The 24,536-nt window shown below is 44.9% G+C and overlaps 1 protein-coding gene across 8 annotated transcripts in view; it reads right to left on the bottom strand.

Moving 5' to 3' along the window:
• The window catches only part of LOC118292462 (potassium voltage-gated channel subfamily KQT member 4), a 36,907-nt gene that overhangs the window by 1,458 nt on the left and 10,913 nt on the right, over positions 1-24,536 (bottom strand). The window contains exons 2-15 of one of the 8 annotated variants that reach the window (XM_035621410.2): positions 12,136-12,226; positions 10,802-10,928; positions 10,504-10,679; positions 9,599-9,724; positions 9,229-9,339; positions 9,047-9,142; positions 8,856-8,944; positions 8,102-8,227; positions 7,704-7,724; positions 7,040-7,096; positions 4,870-5,099; positions 4,676-4,775; positions 483-614; positions 172-310 (exon numbers count right to left, since the gene is read on the bottom strand). In XM_035621410.2, coding sequence (XP_035477303.2) covers positions 172-310; positions 483-614; positions 4,676-4,775; positions 4,870-5,099; positions 7,040-7,096; positions 7,704-7,724; positions 8,102-8,227; positions 8,856-8,944; positions 9,047-9,142; positions 9,229-9,339; positions 9,599-9,724; positions 10,504-10,679; positions 10,802-10,928; positions 12,136-12,226 — 1,621 coding nt within the window. The remainder of the gene's footprint in view (positions 1-171; positions 311-482; positions 615-4,675; positions 4,776-4,869; positions 5,100-7,039; positions 7,097-7,703; positions 7,725-8,101; positions 8,228-8,855; positions 8,945-9,046; positions 9,143-9,228; positions 9,340-9,598; positions 9,725-10,503; positions 10,680-10,801; positions 10,929-12,135; positions 12,227-24,536) is intronic. The other 7 variants (XM_035621415.2, XM_035621416.2, XM_035621412.2 and 4 more) reach the window with 7 other exon arrangements.

The raw sequence follows: 24,536 nt of genomic DNA, 5'->3' as shown, positions 1-24,536 counted from the left end.
AGCCATTGACCAAATGGAACAGGGACCAGCATCATTTCCTGCTCTCAGTTTATTGCACATCCTGTACCTTTTAAAAACGCTCCATTGTGATTTTTTTTTTAGTGGTTTACACGGTTCCACAGAAAGCACAGTTCCACAATTGCTGCATCAATCCAACGACCCGCCTGTTACCTGTTTCTCCACCTTGACTACGCGTCCCATCATACTCAGCTCATCCAGTGGATCCAGTTCTGGCGGCGTTTTCTCTCCTTTTTCAGAGCGGACCTTCTTATCCGGCTGAACAGCTCCTCGTCCAATTATCTGGTCCACCCTTTTACAGAAACACAACCGAGTATGATAAATATAAAGAGGACTACAGTATTTATTTCCTTTTTACTCTCTTTAAAATGATTTTACATTAGTTTAAAGTAATAATCTCAGTCGAGATTAAGACAGACTAACTATTTGCCCCTGCCTCCAGTTTAAATGCATAGCTAACCTACCGCATCTGCAGACTCTTGATGCGGCCCAGCATGTCCAGGTGTCCGGCAGAGTACTGCTCTATGACGTCCTTCACATCATACGGACGCAGCGTCTCCTTGAACTTCCTCTTGGCCACAAGGAACTTCAAGATCCTACACACGCACGAAAAAACAAACGGTGGACTGTGTTTGAGAACCCCCCTCACACCAGACATCCACAAAGTATGGACGTAGGGTGAAACCTTCGAATAAAACGCAGGGGTAGGACGGCTATCAAGTGATGGGGCCCACCCAGGGAATTACACGATTAATTACAGTCAGAGTGACCTTATCACTCACAAACAGCCCCATAACGAGAGCAGCGCAACCCCCCTTATTAAACCATGCGTATATATTGTGATGATGACAACATCTTCCGCCGGAGACATTTGCTTATCAGTACTTGCTGTTTCAGCAATTAGCACAAACCCACAGCTAGAAATAACACACACACACACACACACACACACACACACACACACACACACACACACACACACACCTCTGTCGGGGCTTTGCCCTGATTCTCCCCCTCTTTTTCAGTGGAACAGCCACCGGTGGACCACAGCTGCTCCCACTCTCCGTGAACGCGGCTCATCATCACTACCCACAACCCACTGCAGGGGGGGATCACACTGAAGAATGTTGACCCAGCACTACTGTATCCGCCTGACACACACCTGCACCATTTATGGTAAAAATAGGCAGCTCAGAGATGACACAGAATAGACAAAATATACACACTCAGGCCGCCATCTCATCCTGTGACGGACGGCACTGCGAGTCAAGCCGGTGGAGACGAAAGAGTGAGGGTTTTTTTTCTTGTTGACGAGGAAATCCTATCTCTCACTCCCAGATGACTAAGTCCACTATAATTCTCCCAGTTGCCTTCACGGGAGGAAGAAAAGGAATCACATCAAAGGTCTGGCAAGTGAAAGATCAGAAACGCTCAGCTTTTTTTTTTTGAGAAAACATCACATGCGCACATTATATCTGTGTACACCACCACACACATGCACAAACATTTTTTTTTTTAGATAATGCCACAATTGCGGTGCACCTTGGTCGGAAGTATGTACACACTACAGTAACACACATGAGCTAAGCAGGGGCACGTGAAATCTGAACCCTCTGAGTGGGGTCATTTTCTGAAATAACCATGTGTAACCTTTGTCTGAGATTGCAGTGCTTGCATTTACCACAGCCACACACACCGCACACAGTTTTGTATAGTGGCAAAGGGGCTCCGACAAAGGAGAGGAGAGGGTGCAAGCGAAGGGGAAGAGGAGCGAGGGGAGGAGGCGGAGTGGCGGTCTACAGCTGGCGCCGTCAGCGCGCTCTTCCGCCTAACACAGCACTATTGTTTCTTGATGACTCCTACGTTTGGGGTATTTCACAGGCGGTCTTTTCTCATATTGCAGGTAGATGCAGATTTTTTACTTTTTTTGGCCAGGGGTGGGACTCTGGTGTGGGTGAAGAAAAAGGCAGTAAGGGTTGATTTGGAACCTCCGAGGGTTTCCTCAAAAGTGCCGACTCCCTCTCAGTAGATGAAATGTCTTTCATTATACGTGGTCAGGTCTCAGTGCGCCCCCCCGTCCCCCCCGTCCCCCCCCTCCCTGGCAGTGGTACAGTAGAGCTGGCACTGCTCATCGAAAGATATCATAACCCGTAATGTTTGGAAGTTGAGACGTAAAAACACGGCGGAGATTGGACGGACTGGAAGTGTCTGGAAAATGCTTGCATAGCGCAAGCACGGACAAAATGTTTTCGCATTTCAGCAAAGGTGGATCCCAGATAGTCTCCAATGGCAAGGTTTTTATCTGTGACTTAAAAATGACGGATATGCTGACGCATATCCTCGGAGGGCCACGTGGGGTGAGCCACTGCAGGGACAACTCTGATTCATCGCCGTATAAGACTAGCTACCTGCCTAGTGAATAAAAGTTCACGCACAAGCTCCAGTATGTGTATTCAATCATTCCTACAGAAATATCCTGCGTAAACATTATTTGAGTTTAAAAATATTGCAGCTGAAACACTACAAAAAACTGATGACGATGATGAAAGATAGAATGGTTATGAATAGTAAGCATGTCCAAACTATTTATTTAATAAAGTAGGCACTCTACCGGAGACTGCAAAGGTGCAGAAATTTTGTGTTTGGTGCAGTATTGGATTTTTTCATGTGAAAAGACAGAGAGAGACAATCCTCTTCCTCCTCTTCCTCTCCGTCTTCTTCTCCTCTTGCTACCTCTTCCGACTCCTCCGTACATTAACACACCGGCACTGATAAACCACATGCATCTCTCTAAAGTGAGGTCTCAGCACTAAGGCCTGCTGCAAAATCCTGTATTTCACAGACATCAGTGGTGAACCTTACCGAGACACCACAAGAGTAAGTGCTCGTGCTAAAGCAGTGAAGCACCTGCTGTTTACACACCTGCACTATCTATAGGAACTCCCTCTCTCTCCGATTGTCTGCAGCACAGAGCAGCTGAGGTCAGAGCGATCTGCTGAGTCAAGTGCAAACCCGAGGAGGGATCACACGATACCCATATCAGTGGCCTAACAATATCAGACAATAATACATCATGCTGCATCCCTGGAATGGAAAATATCCACCCGCTGTACGTCTATGGAGCACAAACCTTCAGTTTACATGTTCACAAAGCACCTGATTCAGTCAGCTGACACTGATGCGATGGGCTCAAATGGATGGACTTGCATTTGTATGGTGCTTTTTACGCAAAGAGCGTCATAATCTGCCTCTCAATCACCTGAGTACACAGAGCAGATCCTCTGTGCAAGGTCCTTGCATAACCTTGAGGACACTTCAACATGCAGACGGCAAGAGACTGGGATCAAACCAAGTGGTAACCCAATGAGACGCCACCCATTGGTTTGTGAATAGCTGTTTTGAGGCCTTTTTTGTTAAACCAGGAATTCCGCACATACACCTGCAACTTGCAACCTGCACCTATTGGACGGTACTCCTGTATCCACACAACAATGCATACATTGCTTTAACATCTATTTTATTCTGGAGTTGAATGTCTGTGTGCGAGTGTGTGTGTGTGTGTGTGTGTGTGTGTGTGTGTGTCAAAGCACATCCTGCTCAGTAGACCAGTCACTGGACCTACAACTTTAACATTAGTAACATTAAAGCTTATAGTCGATGAATAACGGGAAGAGAAGACTCAGTGACATCTCTCATTTCCTTATTAATTCAGTTGTCCGTGTACAAACTGTACAATATCGTGTGTTTCTGCACAGTTGTCCTGGGATCATCCATCTGTACGATATTCCCGAGCGTGTGTTAATGCGCGTGCTCTCTAAAAGGCAATCCTATCATGTCACCATACACATGACCGGCCTGAATGAGCTCGGCTTGCTGAGCGACAAGGTCACACGGGGGGAACTAACCCTGCCCGCACGGGGGCTCAGTTACCTCTCCTAAGTGGACATTTCTACTCCGTCAGCTGAATCTGCACACACCAGCACCTAAATGGAGGAGCAGCATGTTCACCTATTACTGCAGGCTGTAAATACCACGAGTGCCCATCGTCTGAATACACACGCATGGGGTTGTTTGTGTGAGCAAAGTGACCTTATTCCATCACTGACCGGCAGCTCCAGTGTATACCGTGAGGCTGTCGCCAAGAGGAGCCGAGAGCCTGGAAACAGGAGCTTTTACTGCTGAAAAAGTCCTAAAGGTAAAGGCTGACGGTTTAAGCATCTGAATGCAGTTTATGGATCATCATTTGGTAGGACACCAACAGTTTTCAGAGTTCAGCAGAAGATTCACTCTTGTTACGCGGTCTGTTTGAAACGGCTGGTTTGTACAACACCATCGTGTGGCTGTACAAAGATATTGGAACAGTTTTGATTGTGTATTAATGTACAGTATTTGTCAACAATGAGGACTAAACCTTTGAATACATATTTTATATTATTACATCTGTGTTACATGTATTACATTTTCACTGACTGAAATGACTCCGATCAGTTGTTCTGGAACCGAAAACTGACCCCAGTTCGGGGGGGAAAAAAGTTGTTACTGGGTGTGGCCATTCAAGGGTAATAGAGTGATCTCTTTGTGTGTCCAGTTTTTCTGTAAGACTAAATGATTTCCAATTTAGTATATAGTATATAGTATGACTAATGCCAGGACTCACCTGACCGCTCGTATAAGTGTCTTCACGGCTGGGATCACCTCCTCCATTGCGACGTCACAGTACGGTTTGTCTTCCACACTCTCCTCTCCGACCCCCTCCACTGGACCAGGGTAAGGGTAAAACATTCAAAGAGACTGTTATGCAGAAAAGAGCCTCGTGTGTTAATGAAAAGTCTTTATGCGTGCGTTGCCTACCATCAGCGGGGGGTCGTGGTTTGAGGCGAAGTGAGGTGCGGAAGCGTGTGCGGTCATTGAAGCTCCAGCTCTTCTGGACCTTCCCCGGACTGGTGGCCTCGGGAACGTTCTCCTGGCTGGGAGAGCATCGGACGCCGGAGCCTGGGGGCAGCGGCGATGCCTTGTTCCGAATGGTTTGGGATGATCGGGAATTGTTCATCCTGATGCGATCCCGGAAGCCCATTTTACTGCTGACAGCGAAGGTGAAACAGTCAAACATCTGCAAGCACAGTGTTGTTTTTACGGATCACGACAGGCACTGAGTTTTTCCTCAACGATCACAATGTCCATGCCTTTGACCCTCATGGAAAACTAAACTGTGTTCTCTTGGAGTTTAGGGAAGCAGCAGAAGGGAAGCCAGAGCTTGTTAGAAGAGAAATTGTTAGAAAAACTGATGCATCACAAAAAATATGGCCTATTTTTTTTTTTACAGGCCCACAAACAGACATATACCTTTTGTCTCCATGAAGGGCAGAGTGGAGAACCAATCACGGGGGCACTTCGTACCACTTAAAAAAGCCAAAAACTGATTCTGCCCTGAGGAATAGCTTATTTAATGCACCTATCATAGCACATGATTCAGCTAAATCCGACTGAAACCTGATATAAGACTTGCAGCGCTGCTGGGACGGCATTTCACCCACCATCAGACCCTGATACACTTCCTTAATCCTTTCAGTGGAGCGGATAAGCATCAAAATATTGGCTTCAAAGCACAGTCCTTACAAAAGGTGCCTCGATAAGTACACCACAGACTCACTACAACCCACCGTGGGGCCGATAGGTGAGGCAATAAATTTACAAGAGAGAAGCTATTTCGGTGGCCAGTCAGCTCCAACACACTCCTGACGCTGCTGTTAAAACATGCTCTGGAGACCACTCCTCTTCTGCAGCCACTTACAGGTAACACACTGTCACAGATCTATAAGGGAAGGCAAACATCACGCACCACAGGGCAAATCCCGGCTCAGCCATTCACTCCGACATGTTTACGATGATACACTCTTTGTTGTGCGTGTGTTATAGCAATCCACTTAAATTAAAATTTAAACAGTTAAAGGATGTTAGTGGAAAACGGCGTTTCGTTCGAGCAAGCTGAAATGTTTCAGGTGGAATGGAAGAGAGGGGGGAGAGAGAGTGAAAGACCATTGCATGCTGTTGGGAAAGGGACTCAATGATTTGGATGCGTTCAGGACCATAACTTTACTGAATCTTTCCAAAATGTTGAAAGCGAATTGCATGCAATCGGATGCATTTTCGCCCTTAAAAACCTTTTAGAGCACAAACATACTGATTTGTTGAAAGGCTCAATATGAAATAGAAAAGGCATGCAAGTTTTGAAAGGTCGTTGCTTGTTTTTGATCACATTGAAGTTTTCATGTTTCATCAGAGAAGTTCAATGAAAGGAAAAGATGTGTGACTAGCTTGTCTCAGTCATAAACCATCAAGGACTTCTGTCGTGTTTCCAACACATGGTTTATCGTATAACCTTCAAGCCAAAGCAACCAAAGTCAGCCTAGTTTCTCCAGTATTCACAATGAAAACCAAGCTGAAGAAACATCCTCTTAGGAGAACATAACACAACATCGCTGCTTTCAGACATGCACTCACATTTTCCTGAATTTTTCTGGAGGGGCTGTGTGTTGCTCCAGACGTTTTCTAGATCTTAGCCTGTCAGCCCCATCAGTAAAATTTCGGGGAAAATGCGAGAGAGCCCATGTGAGAATACCGCAGGGAAACCAACTTTTCCAGACATTTTCCAAAGTTCATGTGTGAAAACCACTGATGTCTTCACAGTAAAGGATTCACCCAAGCATTTGTGGACCAGGGTGTGTAGCCCTTTTAAAGTTTTTAATTGGTTTCTTCAGTCAATCATTGCAAATGCGTTCAATTTTATGGCATCTGCTACTACAGGCTATCTTAACATAACCAATTCTTCTTTCTGAAACTTTGATTTTTATTTTTCTTTAATCAACAATGCATTTAGTGAGCCACTGCACAGGCCCACAAGTGTTTGGGTGTTTCAGGCAGAGTGAGTAGGACGTGTGCGCCATAGGAGGAGGAAGAGTGGCGTTATTGATCTGTGACGTTTTTTTGCGTGCCCCGTGCACAGGCTCGTTGCCGTGGATACCTCTGCTTTCGGCCAGCGTGAATCCGGAAGAGACCCCGCTTTTTTGAAAGGAGCTGACTGAGGAGACACACAAGGCAGAGGGAGAGAGGGTGAGGGAAAGGTTGGGGTAAAGGTGGACGACAAGTTCTGGGACGCAACATGGGTTCATGTTGAACCCCCGAGGATTAAAGCAGCAAAGGAAAAACCAGAGAAAAGGTGAGGTGGGACGTCTCAATAGTCCAAATTGCCCCCTTTAATTTCGAACTCTTGTTACCTTACCGAAAACTGTAAAATCTACTTCTGAGAGGCATTTTTGGATTATGGAGACACACATACTGAGGTGTGAGGACGTGGGTTTGCTAGGTGAGTGGGGAAGGATCATGCAACAGTAGTAGTAGTAGTAGTTGTAGTAGTTGTAGTAGTGTTTCACCCGAGGATATTCATCGAGACAGCCCATTAAACATCATGGTGTGAGAACAGCTCTTCAAATCAAGGACATTTCTACCAGCAAACACCTGTTTCATTCATATGCACCAATGGGCTTCTCTTGTCTAATGCATGCGCGAGTCCGATATACTGTACACCATTTAAATGATGGGCCATTCACGGCAAAGTTTTGAAACTAATGCAGGAATTTCATCATAATTATCCTCAAATCAACAAGTGCAGCTCATGAAGAACAAACCTGCATGGAACTTCTGCCTTCCTGAGAACAGATGAAGGGTGGAGGATGGATGGCATGGAAAAGACACAATGGACACAAAGGGACAGAAAGAGGAAGACAGGAAGAGGAAATCGGTGAGTGAACAGTGGGAGGCGGTGGAGATGGTAAGGGTATGAGCTAAGTAGAAGCAGGGGGGTCCTGTAACACAGTGGTCTCAGATTAAATATTAGTGAAATATTGTTAAACACACAACACGTCCACGCAGAAAGTTTCAGAAGCAGTCAGCCTTGATTTTGTTTTGTGAGTATATCTTTTGAATGCGTTCCTCTGTATGTCCCTGCTGTGTGTGAGCATGAGGAGGCCGTTGGCCACCTGTCGGCATGAACCGTGAGGCTGTGAGTGGTTGGCGGTTTGCATACCTGTCCCCCGACAGGTAGGGGGAGCTGTAGGGCCGCAGCCCTGACAGCAGCGTGTGGTAGGAGTTGTGAAGAACCTTCTTGGTGTTACGCTGTCGCTGGAGGTGACTGAACAGCAGGGTCAGTTCTCTGACACCCCACGCGCACAAATGAACAAAAACAAAACAAAAAACAAAAAAACATGACAAATGAACAAAAAACGACAAATCATAGACACCTCACAAAAAGGCCAAATCAATGGTCCAAACACTCAAAAGAAGAGGGATACTTGAGAGACAAAAAAGATGAAAAACTTTTTTGAAACTGAAAATCTAAGATATTGAAGGGTGAACATTTTGACCTGACGTTTATAGAAAAACTGATGTGTGTTTTGATTTGTGTTTTCTCATGTTCCTCTCCTTTTAAGCAAATGAAAATTAGTCACATTAATACATAAATGCAAAATAAAAGAAACCACTGCGTAGAACAAAACTAAGTAATGAAAATGTACGAATAGTGGTGGCAGACACATTTCAAAGGGGCTGGGCCCTTTCAACACTACTGCTTTATAATTAAAACCACCACTGCACAAAACTAAAAATGGATAAACTTGTAGCAGGGTTGATCTGTTTTTTGTTCATAATGATAAGAATGTGGTATCACATTTCAAATATCTATGATGCACCTCTAAAAAAATTTACACCAAAGGCAAATTCTTTCCATTTCTAATGGTTGAATCCATTCAGTGCTGTGCATGTGGACCGATGGGAGCTCCTACCTGAAGGACGGCAACATGCTGTCATAGAAGTACCATGTAGCTGTTAGATACGAGTGTTTGGCATCTGTAGAGTAGAGACGCCATGCAGCCTGAACAAAGCCACAAAGCAGAACCACAAATTGAAAGTTAACAACCGACCTGACAAACACCACATTTCATAAAGATTTAATGAGCCTCACTGTGGCCATTACCTGTATCAGGTTGGCAGCAGGCATCCTCCTCTTCTCAAAGTGCTTCTGCCTGTGCTGCTCTTGAACCTTCAAGGCAAAACCAGACCCGAGAATACCCTGTGGGTCAGAGGTCAAATTGAGGTCAGGAGTGCAACTCTGATCAAGCAGACAGGAGCCGCTAACAGAGACGTTGGGAGACTTACAGCAGGCAGGGCGAAGAAGGAGACGCCCAGAAGAGCAAAGCCTGCAGCTAGGAGCCGTCCCTGCCAGGTACGAGGGGTCTTGTCACCGTAGCCAATAGTAGTGAGAGTAATCTGGGAGGGAAGCAATACACACACACACACACACACACACACACACACACACACACACACATAGTGTGTAAGAGTTAGACAAGTAGCAGATATGGTTAAGGGCAAAATAAGTCTCCAGCAAATGAATGTAAGGTAAAGAAAACCAATGTAATTTCCTCTGTGTGAAAATCTAAGATATTGAAAGGTGAACATTTTGACCTGACGTTTATAGAAAAACTGATGTGTGTTTTGATTTGTGTACACATTATGCAGTACTCACAGTCCCCCACCAGAGGGAGTCTGCATAGGTGTTGAAATCTGAGTTGACGTCTTTCTCTGCCAGGTAGACGAGGAAGGAGGCAAAGATCAGGACCAGGAAACCGATGTACCACGCTGTAATCAACTCCTGAGAGAGAGAGTGAGAGAGAGAGAGAGAGAGAGGGGGGGGGGGGGGGTATCAATCACACCTGGCAGCAGCAGCAGCAGCGACAGCATCTCTACCATCATAATCCCTCCTGTCATTACTGAACCACTATTATTGTTAATGGTCAAATTCCCATCATAATAATCGCAGTTAGCCTCCACTTTGACCTGGCTGTACATTTCTGCTTAGACAGCCGATGCATCAGTTCATCATCACCACCTTCGAACTGTGATCCGACAGCCATCAGCACAAATACAAACAGCTGACTGCCTTAGATGAGCCGTCCACGGTGGCCCTGAGAGCCCAACGCACAGAAAGAAAACACGGCAAATTCGACAAAACATGTGTCCCTGCACGGACACACAACACAACCAAATACAGAATTGCACTGAAAGTAGTATAGATGACCAGGGAACTGGCTGATGAACCTGTCAGGGACATGTATTTTCTTTTCAGTGTTTCAGAGCAATGAATGTTATTTATTAAGAGCTGGTCATCAGTAGACATAACTCTTATTCCTATGTATTGAAAGTTATTCATCCCTTATGTAACCAGCCGTTTTAATAACAGCCCTCAGCCTCCTTTCTACTCTAATAATAATCCATAATGCTGTGTAATCCCACCATGCACTAGTATAATATTAATTGTCAGTCTGTCCAACTAACCAGTGTCTATCTGCCTAAATGTAAATACTCAGGAGTAAAACAGAGAGAGCGAGTTCTGTAGTAATGCATGAGTAAGGAAAAGAATCTCGTTCCAACCTTGCTGTGGGCGTAAACCACTGAGCCCAGTAGCTTCCAGGTGCCTCCCCGTCGGTCCATACGCACCATGCGCAAAATCTGCAGGAAGCGCATGCTCCGCAGCGCCGAGGTGGCAAAGATGTTGCCCTGCGTACCTGCTGCTATCACGGCCAACGACGCCACAAATACTATGAAGTCTACGGAGAAAGGAATTCAATCCCGAGAGACATAGAGAGGAGAGATGAGGATAAAGTGATTCCACAATTTTCCACACAGAGCACACACACACAAACGCGCACACACAGACACACACACTAACCTATGACACAGAAGGGCTTTCTGGCAAATCTCAGACGTCCCTGCCATCCACGGTATCGGCAGCAGCAGCCGGCTGCCCAGATTCTGATGAAGTACTCCAACCCAAACACCACAATCATCACAAACTCCTAAAAACACACACACACACACACACACACACACACACACACACACAGAGAGAGAGAGAGAGAGAGAGAAAGACAGGTCAGTGACATGTGAGCGCTGTGTTTGACAGACCAGCAAACATAAGTGTGAGGATCATGTGAATGTGGCTGCATGTATGTGTCATGTATAATAAACATCAACGGAGGGAAGTCAATTTTCGGATTCTTTTCCCGAGTCTGCATGTTCTCCCAGTGTCTGTGTAGGTTTTCTCCAGCTACTCCGTCTTCCTCACTCAGTCCAATGACATGCAGATTGGGGCGTGACTAGTGCTCTGTAAATGGCCCTGTGATAGGCTGGCGACCTGTCCAGGGTCAACCTTGCCTCTCACCCAATGTCAGCTGGGATTGGCTCCAGTCCCCCGTGACCCTTAGAGGATAAGCAATATAGATAATAAATGATGAATGGACATTATATGGCCTAAATGCTCTCTGTGATGTGTACGTTCTTCACATGATTGACATGCCCTATGCTCAGTCTATTAACACTTTGCAATAATACAATTCTAATTGACCCGGCTGCCAAAATAGAAGCTAGAATTTTACAGAACCATTATTTGTACAGTCGATATTTAAATGTATTTACTTTTGATTTACTAGAAGATTCAATTGAAATATTAAAATGACATTAAAGATTATACCATAAAAGTAAAAATCCCATCAACACCCTAGCAGTTTGCACTGAATGTCATTAGAGTGAATGGTCGTGTAAGTAAAGTCCACTAACAGCTGATTGCCTGCTAATGGCTGGGTGATTGATCGAGAGAGTGAACAGAAGGAACGTGAAAGCCAATGAAACCATTACATTACACGTAAAGATGAGCAAGGTGGGAAGAGGGAGGGAACAGTGGGGGTTGAGAGACGACGAGTCGGGTTGAGGGAGCAGAAAGCAGGCGTCCATTACGAGCAGCAGCTTGAGCACAGAGGAGCGATTATGGGACGGCTTTTAAGGTTAGTGGATCATGTCTGGGATTTCCTGCACAGTCAACAACACCTGAATCCTCCCACCTGCTAACTCCCCTGCCTCCACCGGCAAACAGAACAACACAAACGCGAGCACATACAGATGCACTGCAGGAAGTGAGATGATGCATAGAAAAGGTGTAAGTAAATGGATGCTGAAGTAGTCAGTGTGTGTGTATAAGAGACAGAGAGAGAGGTACGGGGGTCTTACCAGGATGAAGAGGCTTTGGTTGGCAAACTTCTGGTGGTCGGGGATGGTGGAGAACACAGACAACACCAAGCAGCTGAACACCAGCAGAAAACTGAAACACACACACACAGTCAGTTGATAAGTTTTAAAATACACACATTAGAAATAAGAACACTCTGGGTTACTTTAGTCCCTTAAGATAAGAAACAAATGGACTAAATAAAACTCATTAAAATATGCTTCGTCCACTCTCTGACTGATTAGCCAACGGAGGAAAAACTAAATTGCAAATAGGCAGGAAAAAATGTGTTGATCCGTAACAGAACGAAAAAACACAGCATGCTGACTAATAGCCTCATACTTAGGCGATGGCATAAGAATCAGAACAGTGTGGCCAAATTTGAAGGCAAACAAATGTTATAGCTTTATGAAAGTATCTTAGACAAATCTGTACTTGTATGAAGTAGTTGCTAATTTCAGAAAATGGAAGTGTAGTAAACACGGCAGCCTTCCCCGTGTTTGGCTTCATGTCAGCAGTGAGCTTGCTCACGTGAAGAAAATTACCAACTTTATTTCCTTTTGTCTAATAAAGTGTTGATCATCAACACAGACTGGTGATATTTCATTTTTTCCACATTCCCAAACCATCCCACGAACGCCACCAACAACCAGCAGATGTCTGAGAATGAGACTGTGAATGTCTGCTAGGACAGAAATGACTGTACCGCGGAGGTGACGGCCACTTCAGAACGGCCAAACTACTTCAGAATAAAACACAACATAAATTCTGATTCTGTGGATCCTGTCTCATGTTCTAGGTGCTCTCATGATCGTATAAACACATCTCTTCAGGGAAAACAGAGACGTGACGAGTCCCCACTCCACCACCGCTTCTCATTAAATCCTTAAATCAGGTTGAAGATGAGAGGTTGTGAACATAAATTACATCCTAAAAAAGAAAGGATCTGTTTAAACTGCCAAAACTATTACCTCATGCAAATCTAGTTCATAGTGCAGTTGTCACACACAGCTATTACAAGCGTGACTTTAGTGTCTGTTTCAGAAGAAGTGGCCGGTTCCCTCGCGGTCAAATCTTTAAAGCAAGAGGCCGTGAGTCTCCACTAAGGATGATGCTTTAACTTTAACCACACAGTAAAAACATTCACGTTAGGAATGGCGTGCAGCTGGAATGAATGATGTTCGCACTCGTGTGGTAACCGCCGCACTCTGTCCCTCTCAACCAGTGGAAAAAGTTATTGTTAGATGTTGTTTCTGTGGATCTGTCGACAGCGAGGTTAAAAGGATCTTCAGTTTTACGAGACAGCAGAGCAGAAAATCTGTCGGAATTTTTTTTTCTCTGCTATAGATTGCTTTGATAGTGTTTCTGTTTTGTCATGATATTCATTTTTGTCAAATGTACTTTTTCGTGAGATAACCTGATTACTGAAGATCAGTACATTTCTCTAAATATCTCAGGTTTGGTACAGAGACTATTTAGTCAGGTAGAAAGCTGGAAGCAACAACAAAAAAAATTACAAATCTCATTAAGGGGAAAAAAACAAGCTCCCGTGTAATACATTTGATTTTACTACCGAATAAAGTGACACAGCTCTGATACTTGCTATTGTAATCTGCAATTATATGACAATATAACCTTATCATATCTGTGTCAACAAGTCATATTTATCAAACATTAGTAACTTATGGCACCGTGAGCACCGTAAGTTAAGTCAACATGCTTAGCTATTAAGATCCATGGTCACAGTGGCTGAAAAGGCCGTCAGAAAACCGAAATGGACCTCTGGAAAACTACCATAGCTGCTTGCTGACTTCATGTGCCCAACTCCTCATGGGCGACACCTTTACAGCAGCTCAGCGACAAGAACCCAAAGCAAATTACCACCGTATCTTTGACCAGAGAATTATTGTATGAGATCACGCGGTGAAAGAAAAATTAAAATTAGAGCCGAGAGACAGAGGCAGAAGTGAGTGGCGAACGAGGCCACACCGGCACCGCCTGTTCCCTGTGCCACGTGAATCCAGAACAGTGAGACGGGGATTAGCCGGGTGGCAGCTGCTGGCCCAGCTGGTCGAGATGTCAGAGCCCAAAGTTAGAGAGCACTTGTCGGACGCTAAACCAAATATTATGCCCTCGCACAATGGCTCCCTTTCTGCAACGATTAGTGACGCAATCGGCAGCTCTCTCGCCGGGCCAATGTTTGCGCAATGTAAAGCATTTTAAGCGCCCACATTAAAAAAGCTCCTTAGAAATATGCATTCGAGCCAGATAAGGAAGCCACTACAGCTGCTGTACCGAGGAAAAATATAAATATTATATTTAATATACAATAATACCTTAATTTCCCGAGGAGGACACAATAAGAAAGACCCGTATCCTCACAAGCTACTACAACCCCTCAGGGTCTATTCGTTTGAGTGTAATGGCATACAGTACGTTGTCTTGCATCAGCTTTACACCAGAGATGATAACAGGAAGGAAGGATAGGAGAGCTGGAAGGGAGCGACAACTGTTATACACCAGTTAGCTTCACACACTGTGAAGCAGATTCATATGGTCTATCTGAAAAACAATGTTTTGTGCAAAGAGTGAGTGAGCAAACTGCCCCGCCACCGTTTCCAGATGACGAGAAAGATGACAAAGAGTAAGAGGAAGTAGACCTAAGACGACTAGAAAGACCCGGGACACCAAGTGAGAACAAACGGTCACCCACAAATGACTGCAGCACATTTCTCAGTGTGCACTGAGGAAAGTCTGTGCTTCAGCCTTTCTGACGTTAGTTTGAAAAAATCACTCAGATGACTCTCCACAAATAATGCTTTTTGGTCGTTCATCAGCAGAGTAATAGTGCTGACTAATCCGTCGGTCTTTTTCCCCTCAATTAACCCAAAGCACTGTGTGTATATCCACGAGGAGGAGATTGGTTGGGGCAGCATCTCAGGTGGTTTCGCTCATTGAATTGTGCTTTATGACAGGAAACAACGTGACAGCACAGATAGCCCGATCGACAGCTTGGCCTTTGTTTTTTTTTTGCAAAATGCAAACGCGACATTCCCGAGTTACGAAAGCAAAGTCTGCATTTACCTGAAAACAATACTATCCCTCGCGTACGGTAACTCGAAAAAAAACAACACTGCAGCGACTTACTGCCAACACGGCTAAACAGTGTGTGCAATCGCAAAACAGGGATTTTTGCTGGGTGTCGTGTAACATCCCCTTCAGACCGCGAGTCGCAGTCAGGGCCGCAAATCAAACACGTGGCTGTAAGATACCACTTAACACCATTTACGTTGAGTTGACGTCCTCCACCCAAGAAAATGTTGGTGCGCTGTGTTGTTTTAAAGAACAAGTGACCTTTTGGCGTGTATGTGTGATGACCAATGATGACATCGAAGGTCTCCAAGTTAACGTTTTATGCCGTTGCTTCATTGTTAAGCCTCTCTCTCTCTCTCTCTCTTTTTCTGTCACACAAAAATGATGTTCGGCAGCACTCGGACAAATCTCGGCCGTGTCAGTGTAAAAAATCACCTCCAAAACATAACAATCTGGAGATAGCCTCCCAAGTAATATTCCAAGTTTGGTGACAATCCGTCCAATGCGTTTTTGAGTTATTTTGTACCTACCCTACCGAGCGCACAGGGTAATGAAGAGACCAAAATCAAGAGTTAGTCCATCTCTCGTTACTTGCCAATTCATGTCCCTTTCATTTTGGTTAGTCACACTCGCAAAGTAACACTAATGGCCAAATGGAAAATAAATAATACAGTAGCTTTGCTGATCCTATAACTTTCCTTCTGCCACAAAAATACCTGCAAAAGGAATGGCATTTCCATCAGCCCCATTTGTTTGGCGCTGTTTTGAGTAATGTTGATCTGCAGTGACGTAAACAGCAGAGGTTCCACTTTTTCTTGTTCATGTATTATTTATGAACGGAAATCCACAAATGTTGCCTGTTGGATCTTCATATGGAGTTAAGTGACCTGGGAACACCCGCCAAGGCGCCGCCCCTGCTGCATAAAAACTGTTATGTTGTTCCCAATAAACAAATGCACTCATAAATACATGAATTAATGAAACAGATGATCTCTTTTTAGAAAGAATAATGCATGCTCTGCTTTATACACAGAATATCTGACTTTTCTCCAGAAAGCCGACAGAGTGTAATTTGTCTCATGGACACGAGAGGATCAAGAAAAATGCAAGCACGGTGAAACAAAGAAAGAAAGAACGTTTGCACGTTTATTCGAATAATTAATATTTAATCACATACATTTATAAATAGTACTGTACAGTACAGTACAGTACGGTATCCCTCCCTGAACCTCTAACTGATCACTGTTACACGCGACCTGCCTTTGTATATATACATTTTGGCTCGGGGCATGTAAAGCTTCAGAGGGCAATGGGGCCGCTGCTTATACTGGTGGCTAGACCGATGCTTTTGCTGCTGTTTTCCTGTAAACATACACAAGTTAAAAGGTAGATCTCACATTACTTTGACCGGCCCTGAAGTGAGATAAATAGGTATTACCAGTGCTGCTGACATTGTGTACTTCTGCATTACAGTGTTTGTGTGCGTGCGTGCGTGCGTGTCTATGAGATTAGCACTCTCTCTGCTCCATGTCCGGCAGCATGTCCGACAGAGAGGAGCGGAGCTGGAGGGTGGGAGAACGCGCCTTTGATTCAATCATCGCTGGATGATAAAGCAGCTATCAGTTACCCACGGCAGAGGAGGCAGGCAGAGAGGAGAGGGCGACGAAGAAGACCGGGAGGGGAAGACGCTGAGAAACGGATGAAACCGACGTAGATGTGAAGACAGATGGTTGACGGTTCAGAGAGACAGCTTTGAACGATGCCGGTAAAAGAGAAAAGGGGAAAAACAGCGTGAGGGATGATGTCGGACATAAAACTGAAAGGGTTCATGGGTCACGACATGTTACCATGTACCATACCTGCGCATGCAAATGGACGTGTGTCGGTGTGTGCGGCGCCAGCCCCGATCAATGAGGCTCTGACAACGGCTCTCAGGCATTGACCCGCAACCTGTGCACATGCTGCAGGTGCACAAATACGCAAACAAAAGGAGAACGCACTCCCAGTCCAATTATTGGATGCACACTTGAGGTGACACCTTCCCCAAGGACACACACACACACACACACACACAGGTAAACACATAGATCTGCTTAAACAAATGTACAAAGAAGGCACAATTGGAACGTTGGATTTATTTATAGCAGAGTCTAACAGACATGCATGAACCAATGTCAAATGTCACCTTGGAATGTGGCACTTCACACTTTTTCTATGTCAACAAAAGTGTAACCACAACACAGAGGCCTAAACAAAGCTCACAGCAGCCCTGTCCCGAGAGGACTAAAAGTGGAGAAAAAGAAGGATGAGTGAGAGAAAAAGTCGGGAGCGAGAGTAAGCAATAGGGGAGAAAGGTGGAAACAGTCAGAAGATATTAATAGTGTTTGACTCTCCTCAAATAGCCACTGCAGACACAATGTGTGCAGGTAGTCTGCAGAGCACAGCTCAGCGCGGCTCAAACAGGCCAGTCTGGGGGCCTGTAAGTTACCCCTCTCCCTCCCCGTCTTCTGGGACGGCAAACTTTTCAAGGCAGGGAGGGGAAAAAAAATACCAACACAAACAAACAAGAGATGAAAAGTGCTTTTTCACATGGAAAGAAGCTGACTGAGCAATTCAGAGGCTCTAGTAATGTCCAGGAAGAGAGACAGGAAGGTGGCTGTGGTGGGTGGGGGAACACAGTTGCGTGATGAGTGTTGCTCACACAGCTCACGAAGGCGAAACCTCGGCAAGTTACGCCACGAGCGGCGCTGCTGGACACTTCCACGTATAAATGATTTTTCTTGATTACGTTCACAGACTCTTCACAACGCAGACACAATTTTTCCATCGCAGACACATATCTATTGCACAGCCGGACAATCTCACACAAACAGAGACACACAGACTGACATGTCATTCCCACAGAAGTATCTGCCATAAACACACACACACACACAAAAAGTTCCTGCACTCATTAGGGTGTTACACCGGATCATAATTGAGTCTTTTGTTCCCAGCTTTTGATTTATTGAAACATTTCCTTCAGTTGCGTAAAACACCTGAGGGTTTGTTCCTTCACACAGAAGTGAACTGACCCCTGAACACTTTGACACCACAGTATTACGGATTATTGCTCAGGGCATCTAGTCCCTTTAGTGTTTCTTTTTCATTATCATGCTTCTTGGATCCTTGAATTCCAAGTGACATTTCCAATAACAATTTGTCCTTTTGGATCTGGCTGTTTCCAGTATTTTATAATTCCAAGGCAATATTCCAAATGCAATCAAGTCGGAATAATTAGACCACAAGAGGGAGGGAAAACACTCAAGCACAAACTCGCTTGTTAAATATTCGTATTCCCGGTTACACTGTATAAAAAAAATCCTTTAACGGTAGAGTTCAACATGTTATTTAGAAACCAGTTTAAAATACTTTCCAATGCAGAGATAACTTCTCTCACCACCTATTTATCCAGCAACGCCCCTGCCTCTCAGCTCACTGCTCTCATCAACCTCATTTCTTTCAGTGATAAGCTCTGATAAACAGAGTTAAAGGGAGGTAGGATATTGGACTTACATTCAGTACCTACAACTGTTCGCAAACAAATTTGCTAACAACTTAATACGTTTTTTACAGCTTGTCAACCTGTTAAAATGAGACAAAGAAAAAGTTTAAAAAAGATATCAATCAAATACCCTATTTTAGCGGTCCACTTTTATCACAACTTATCAGGACCGAGGGGGCTGAGGCCATATCCCATCATGCATTTGGAGAACGGCATGCTGCACCTGGACTGCCTATCACAACGGACTTTGGCACGATAAGACGCGGATTCAAAGCAGCATTGTTTTTCCTGGCTACAGTTCACGTGACCTTGGTGTCTTCAGTGGAAGTTCTGTCCCTAACTGCGTTCTTACACGTAAAAGAATCTAAATTGAAACAAATCACAGTTATCTTGAAATAACGTAGTCCACAAGTATCAAGAAAATGTTGCAAGAAAACCTGACGTGCAATGCGAACTAGACAAATGATCATTCACTTGTTTTTCTGGTGCCTCAGTGACATATCTCTTTAAAAAAAAAAGTGCTGCAGACGGTTGGAGACTGAAGAAATGTGTGTGGTCACATATATAACCAGTAAACGGAGTAGAAATTAAAGTACGACTGCAAGGAAAGGCTAAATTCCTGATGTGAGAAGGGTTCCATGATGGCGTGGGAATATCAGTGTGTGTTTTTTTAACATCATCAGGACAATTCAGTGTGGAAAATGTATGTTATTACAGAATATTGACATCGTTTGTCCACTAAACTGGAAAAATGGTGACCACCACGACAACACGAATAAGCTTATAATTAGACGTGAACACTGGCGCACACACACACACACACCAACACAGCCCAACACACACACCTATCTAGAGGACGTGCTCCATTGTCTCGGATGCTTTTCCTGATTCCTGCTCTGTGCTGCTTATGGACTGTACTGTAGACTATAGAGAACTATACACAGCTGGCAGATACGACCAGGGAGGAGGCGAAGTGCTGAGAGAGCGCTGACATTTAGCGGTGGTATTGTTCCCAGCAGCGAGCCTATTAGCACAGGAGTCTGCGAACCTGTTGGTAGGTGTATGGGGCTGCCACTTCATACACCAGTGTGCTTGTATAATGCTGACATTTAACCATTGCGAGCTCAACCTTCACTCGGCCTGGCAGTTTGGGGAAGTCACCGGTAAAGGGGTAAAATGGGGGGGGGGCGACGGACGACAGAAAGGTCATGTGATATAAATGATTATGTTTTTTCTAACTATATCAAAGTGTGTGGCACTGAAGGACTTCAACCAGAAGACATACCAGCAGGCATGTGACTTCTTAGAGGTTTACTGGAGGTGAAACGCTCCACGACCCAAAACACACGAACAGCCAACGCTCCGTTACCCCGCTCCTTGACTGGTGCTACGACCAAATTTCAGAGCAATCATCATTACTCTGTGACAGGTCTAATCCTGTTACAATGGCAGCAGGGATCTCCAGTGATGGATTACACAGGGTCAGGGGCGGTGCGCCGCGATTGAGGAACAACAAAAAAGTCAGTCAGCAGTGGCTGTAACATTTGAACTCTGGGGTAATGGGATTGGCCCAGTAGCTTGAGGAGGGGTCACACACAACCCCGGTGGTCAGCAGATGTTGAGGAGGTGACAGGATTTCCACAGGAAAGAACGGTCACATAATAAGAAAGGCCAGTGTAACAGATACCAAAGTTTTAGGTCATTAACAGCACTGGGTAAAAAAATGACCCCATCTAATGTATTAGAATTACTGCATTGTGGGTTTTCTAAGGTTCGTTTGTAATTTTTTACTTTTATTGGTTAGAGTACATTTGAAATTGAAAAGGAACTGGATCGGACACTACTTTTTTTTTTTTTTTCATGGTCCAGCTAAACAGGCTCTGCAGCACTTTCATCATTTTGTCACCCGGCAACTAGAGCGGCGACCCCATGACCTAGAGGCTGAGGTTCCCTCTTTGATGATGGGCCCTCGGTCGGTACGGCACAGATATGCAGTAACTATACGGGTGCATGGTGAGTCTGCCTCGCTATCTGTCTGCTACCGTTATCTTTGGTCTCATTAGAGTCGAACACTGGTAGCACGTCACGTCATAGAGAGGAGCTGTGCTGTGCGTAGAACTCCTCAGTCCAGTGTCAGGGCCGCTATCCCTCCCTGTCAAACTGAATCTTTGTGTGTCTGTCTCTGTGTGTAGCTGTCGGCCTCTTTATGTTATGCGTAATTTTAAGACAGAGTCCAGAGCCATGTGAAAAAAGACTTCCACACAAACATATCCCACTCGCAGGGCCTATGCCAATTTCCACAACCACTTTCCGAGCTGTGCCTATGACCACAAAGAAAACATGTTGGCCATTACAAGAACATACACCTGTTTTTATTTCTGTCTTTGTTCTGCTCGCACATTAAGCAATGTCACTATGCACAACAGAAGGAAAAAGAGCACAGCCCAGGAAGGATGTTGTTGTTTTTTTGAAGGATAAAGGCTACTACCCCTCACACACTGCCGCAGCTGCTTACAGTGAACGTGAAGTCATGTTTTTATCAAGTGAACTGCACGGCCATATCACTCTGCGAAAACTGTTGACCCTTGTCCACTGACTCAGTATAGCACAGGAAGTAGGTTTTTCAGCGCCTTGACTTGTTCTTCTGTTTGTCTAAATTTTGGGTTGTAAATATCTCATCTATGTATGGCGTAGTGTTATCCCCCCCTCCCCCTCTGACACACATCCCCCTGCGGGCTAGCAAAAACATGAATCAGGATAAAGAGCATTTGTTAAGTTAAAATACCAAGTCCCTCCTTAATGTGAGCGGACCTCATACTCAAACATAACTCAGTGCCTCCCACACGAGATTGCAGTTGTCAACGTTTGGTCTCAAGATACATCAGGATCACAACAGACTGATTGTGTGGACCCAATGACTGATGAACATGGAAATTATTTTCAAAATGTACCCATGACTTCTGGATTTACATAACGCTTCCCCCCCCCCCTTTTCCCTTCATTCAACCACTTTCCCACCCTCGGCCCAACTTTCCCTCTCTCTTTACTCCGTCCTTCTGTCATCCCCTCCTCTTCCTCTCCTTAGTGTAGCTGAAGCAGAGCCAGAACCAGAGTGGACCACTTGTAGGTCTGTCTGCCCCCCCCCCCTTTAACTCATTACAACCAATTAGGTGACAGACCAGGGAAGGCAATGGCGGATGACAGCAGAGAGATAATACTCTACTGAATTATTCATCCTTCTAGTGATCTTCACTCCACCTCCACCCTGCTCCTGCTCTCTCACCGCGCTGATCTTCCTCTTGTTGCTGTCCCTTCTGTCTTAGGCCACAGCTACAGTAAAGGCCGGGCTGTACAAAGTGGTTTATAGCTTTTTCAAATGGCCACGGGAGGAGATGTGATGAACTGAAAATATCTGGATAATTTCCATCACTTTCTCCTTAGAGGGATCCATCTGTCACTGGACCAGCTCTCTGAGGATTGAAAAGAGGAGTTCAAGCCCAGCTAACTTTCTCACCTCCACATACTTGGCCAAGGGTCGCGCGACGCGGACGTGCTTGTTGTATTGTCGGCCTCAGAGAGTCCATTCATTCCTTATTTTTTTTTAATTCCATATATCAAAGACGCGCTCTGGCTTTCATATTGGCTGTTTGCCAATCCAGCAAGCACTTCAGTTGAAGCATAGAGGCAACTTAAGATGTACAGCAGTATATATTGCTTACGACTGCCCTCAGTTTTTTTGGGCCTTGCACTCTGCCAGAGGACATAGTTCCGAGATCACAGGACATCATAAGGTCTGGCAGCCGGGGGTCAAAATGATTAATTGCTCACTGATTAGTAGCAAAGACAAAGAGAAGACAGAGGGAGAGAGAGACAGGGAACACATATAGTATGGTAAAAGATGTATAGATAGAAATAGAAATGAGGGGGAGAAGGAAAAAAGTAGCAACTAGCACGAGTGAGTATCAGACAGAGAGATAATGAGAAAAAATATCGGACAAGAGACAGGAGGAGGTGGCTGAATAATGGATTGGACAGAGGAGGAGACGGTGAGACGAAGAGATCCAGAATGGAAAAGAGAGTGAGATGAGGTATCGTCTGTGAGGTCTCATCACACACTTGCAGACATCACTTTAATCTTGGGGCCAAGAGGAGACCAGAGGGCCCACCGACACACCGACACACACACACACACACACACACACACACACACTGAACATGTAGAGACGGATTTACTGTGTGTGCGTGCGTGCGTGTGGGCCAGCGTTAGCAGAGTAACGGAGTAAAAAAACCAACAACATAAAAGTCAGGCAGGATTCCTGCATGACATCATAACATGCAAAAATGAGGACAGTTTAATGTGGCAGGTTTGTGTTTTGTTTTGTTGTTTGTCTTTCCCACTTAACCGTCACATAATCCATTACACCATGACATATTTCTGTGCTTTCCGCACCAACACATGTTTTGGCATCAACTGAGATGTTCTCACCATCAATAACCCTTCATCATGTCCAAACTCTGCTGTAAGAAAAAGGGACTGAATTAGTGTGATGTGAGGCCAGAGCAGCAACTCAGGAGGTAGAGAGGTTGTCTAGTGATCAGGAGGATTCAGGTTTGATCCTTGACTACTCCACTTGTGTCACCAGTGTGTGGACATACATTGTTAAGCACTTTGAAATGACAGAAACCATTTTATATATAAATAAATGGCATCCATTTAAAGGACTTGGAAGACAGGTGCAGGGTGACTTTTGGCAAAAATTATCTCTCTCCCTCCTGCTCTTCTTACACTGACTCTTGACAATGAACCTCTTTATCTTGGGGGTAACCAGGACAGAGAGAGAACAATGTTGAAAAAGAAAAGAAAAATCGGGGAAAAACTGTGGGAAAGAGGGTAAAATAACACAAATGGCGGCAGATAAGAGAACGAGAAGGCACAGAGTTCTTGTGGAAGAAGAGATATGGGAGCAGGGAGGCAGATCACAACAACAGGAACTAAGTGTCACATAGGAATAGAGGAAATGACACTGCAGTCAAGTGAAGCAATTGCGCAAATATAAAGACATTTTAGCCGAATGCATGAAAAAACAATCTCACAGGAGTAGCAGGCAGCCTTTGTAATTATGGCTCCGTCATTAACATTTGATTATTGTTTATGCTTTGCCCACAGTGCCATTGGCCAGGCCTTTAAACACACACACACACACACACACACACACGCAATCTCCATAAACCCGCACATGCATGAATGCACACACATTTTGCAAATGTGCACACGCCAATCAAGATCTTTTTCTGACCACATGCACACTCAGCCACACAAGCGGCAGCACACACACACACATACGACCACCGTATATACACACATTGCAAAGTGCTTTCTGCAGACAAGGCAGACCTTATAAATACTGTCCTGCATTGTGATTTTGTTTGAGCTCCGTCTCCATGGTGCTGCTTCCTCACATGTTTATAGTGACGGCCGTTATAAATTAAAATTATCTTAACAACACTTAAGCTAGGCTGCGCATGAGGCCGCAACCAGGCAGGGACAACAGCAAAGAGACACAGAGACCTAACCTGGGCTATCCCAGGATATAGAGAGACAAGAGACAGAGACTGGGCAGAGAGAGCAGGAAGACGACTGGGACGGAGGGAAAGAAAGAGCGGGGGGTTTGCTCCAAACAGCAAGTAAGATGTTGAGCAGCTCTTGACGAAGGTATAACCAAATACACACCGGGTACGCCTGCACAGACATGCAGCCTCCTCATA

Source organism: Scophthalmus maximus, chromosome 22 (assembly GCF_022379125.1).
Source record: "Scophthalmus maximus strain ysfricsl-2021 chromosome 22, ASM2237912v1, whole genome shotgun sequence".
In the NCBI taxonomy this organism is placed as follows: domain Eukaryota; kingdom Metazoa; phylum Chordata; class Actinopteri; order Pleuronectiformes; family Scophthalmidae; genus Scophthalmus; species Scophthalmus maximus.
Note: the sequence above shows the minus strand (reverse complement) of the source record. Positions and strands in the feature narration are given on the sequence as shown.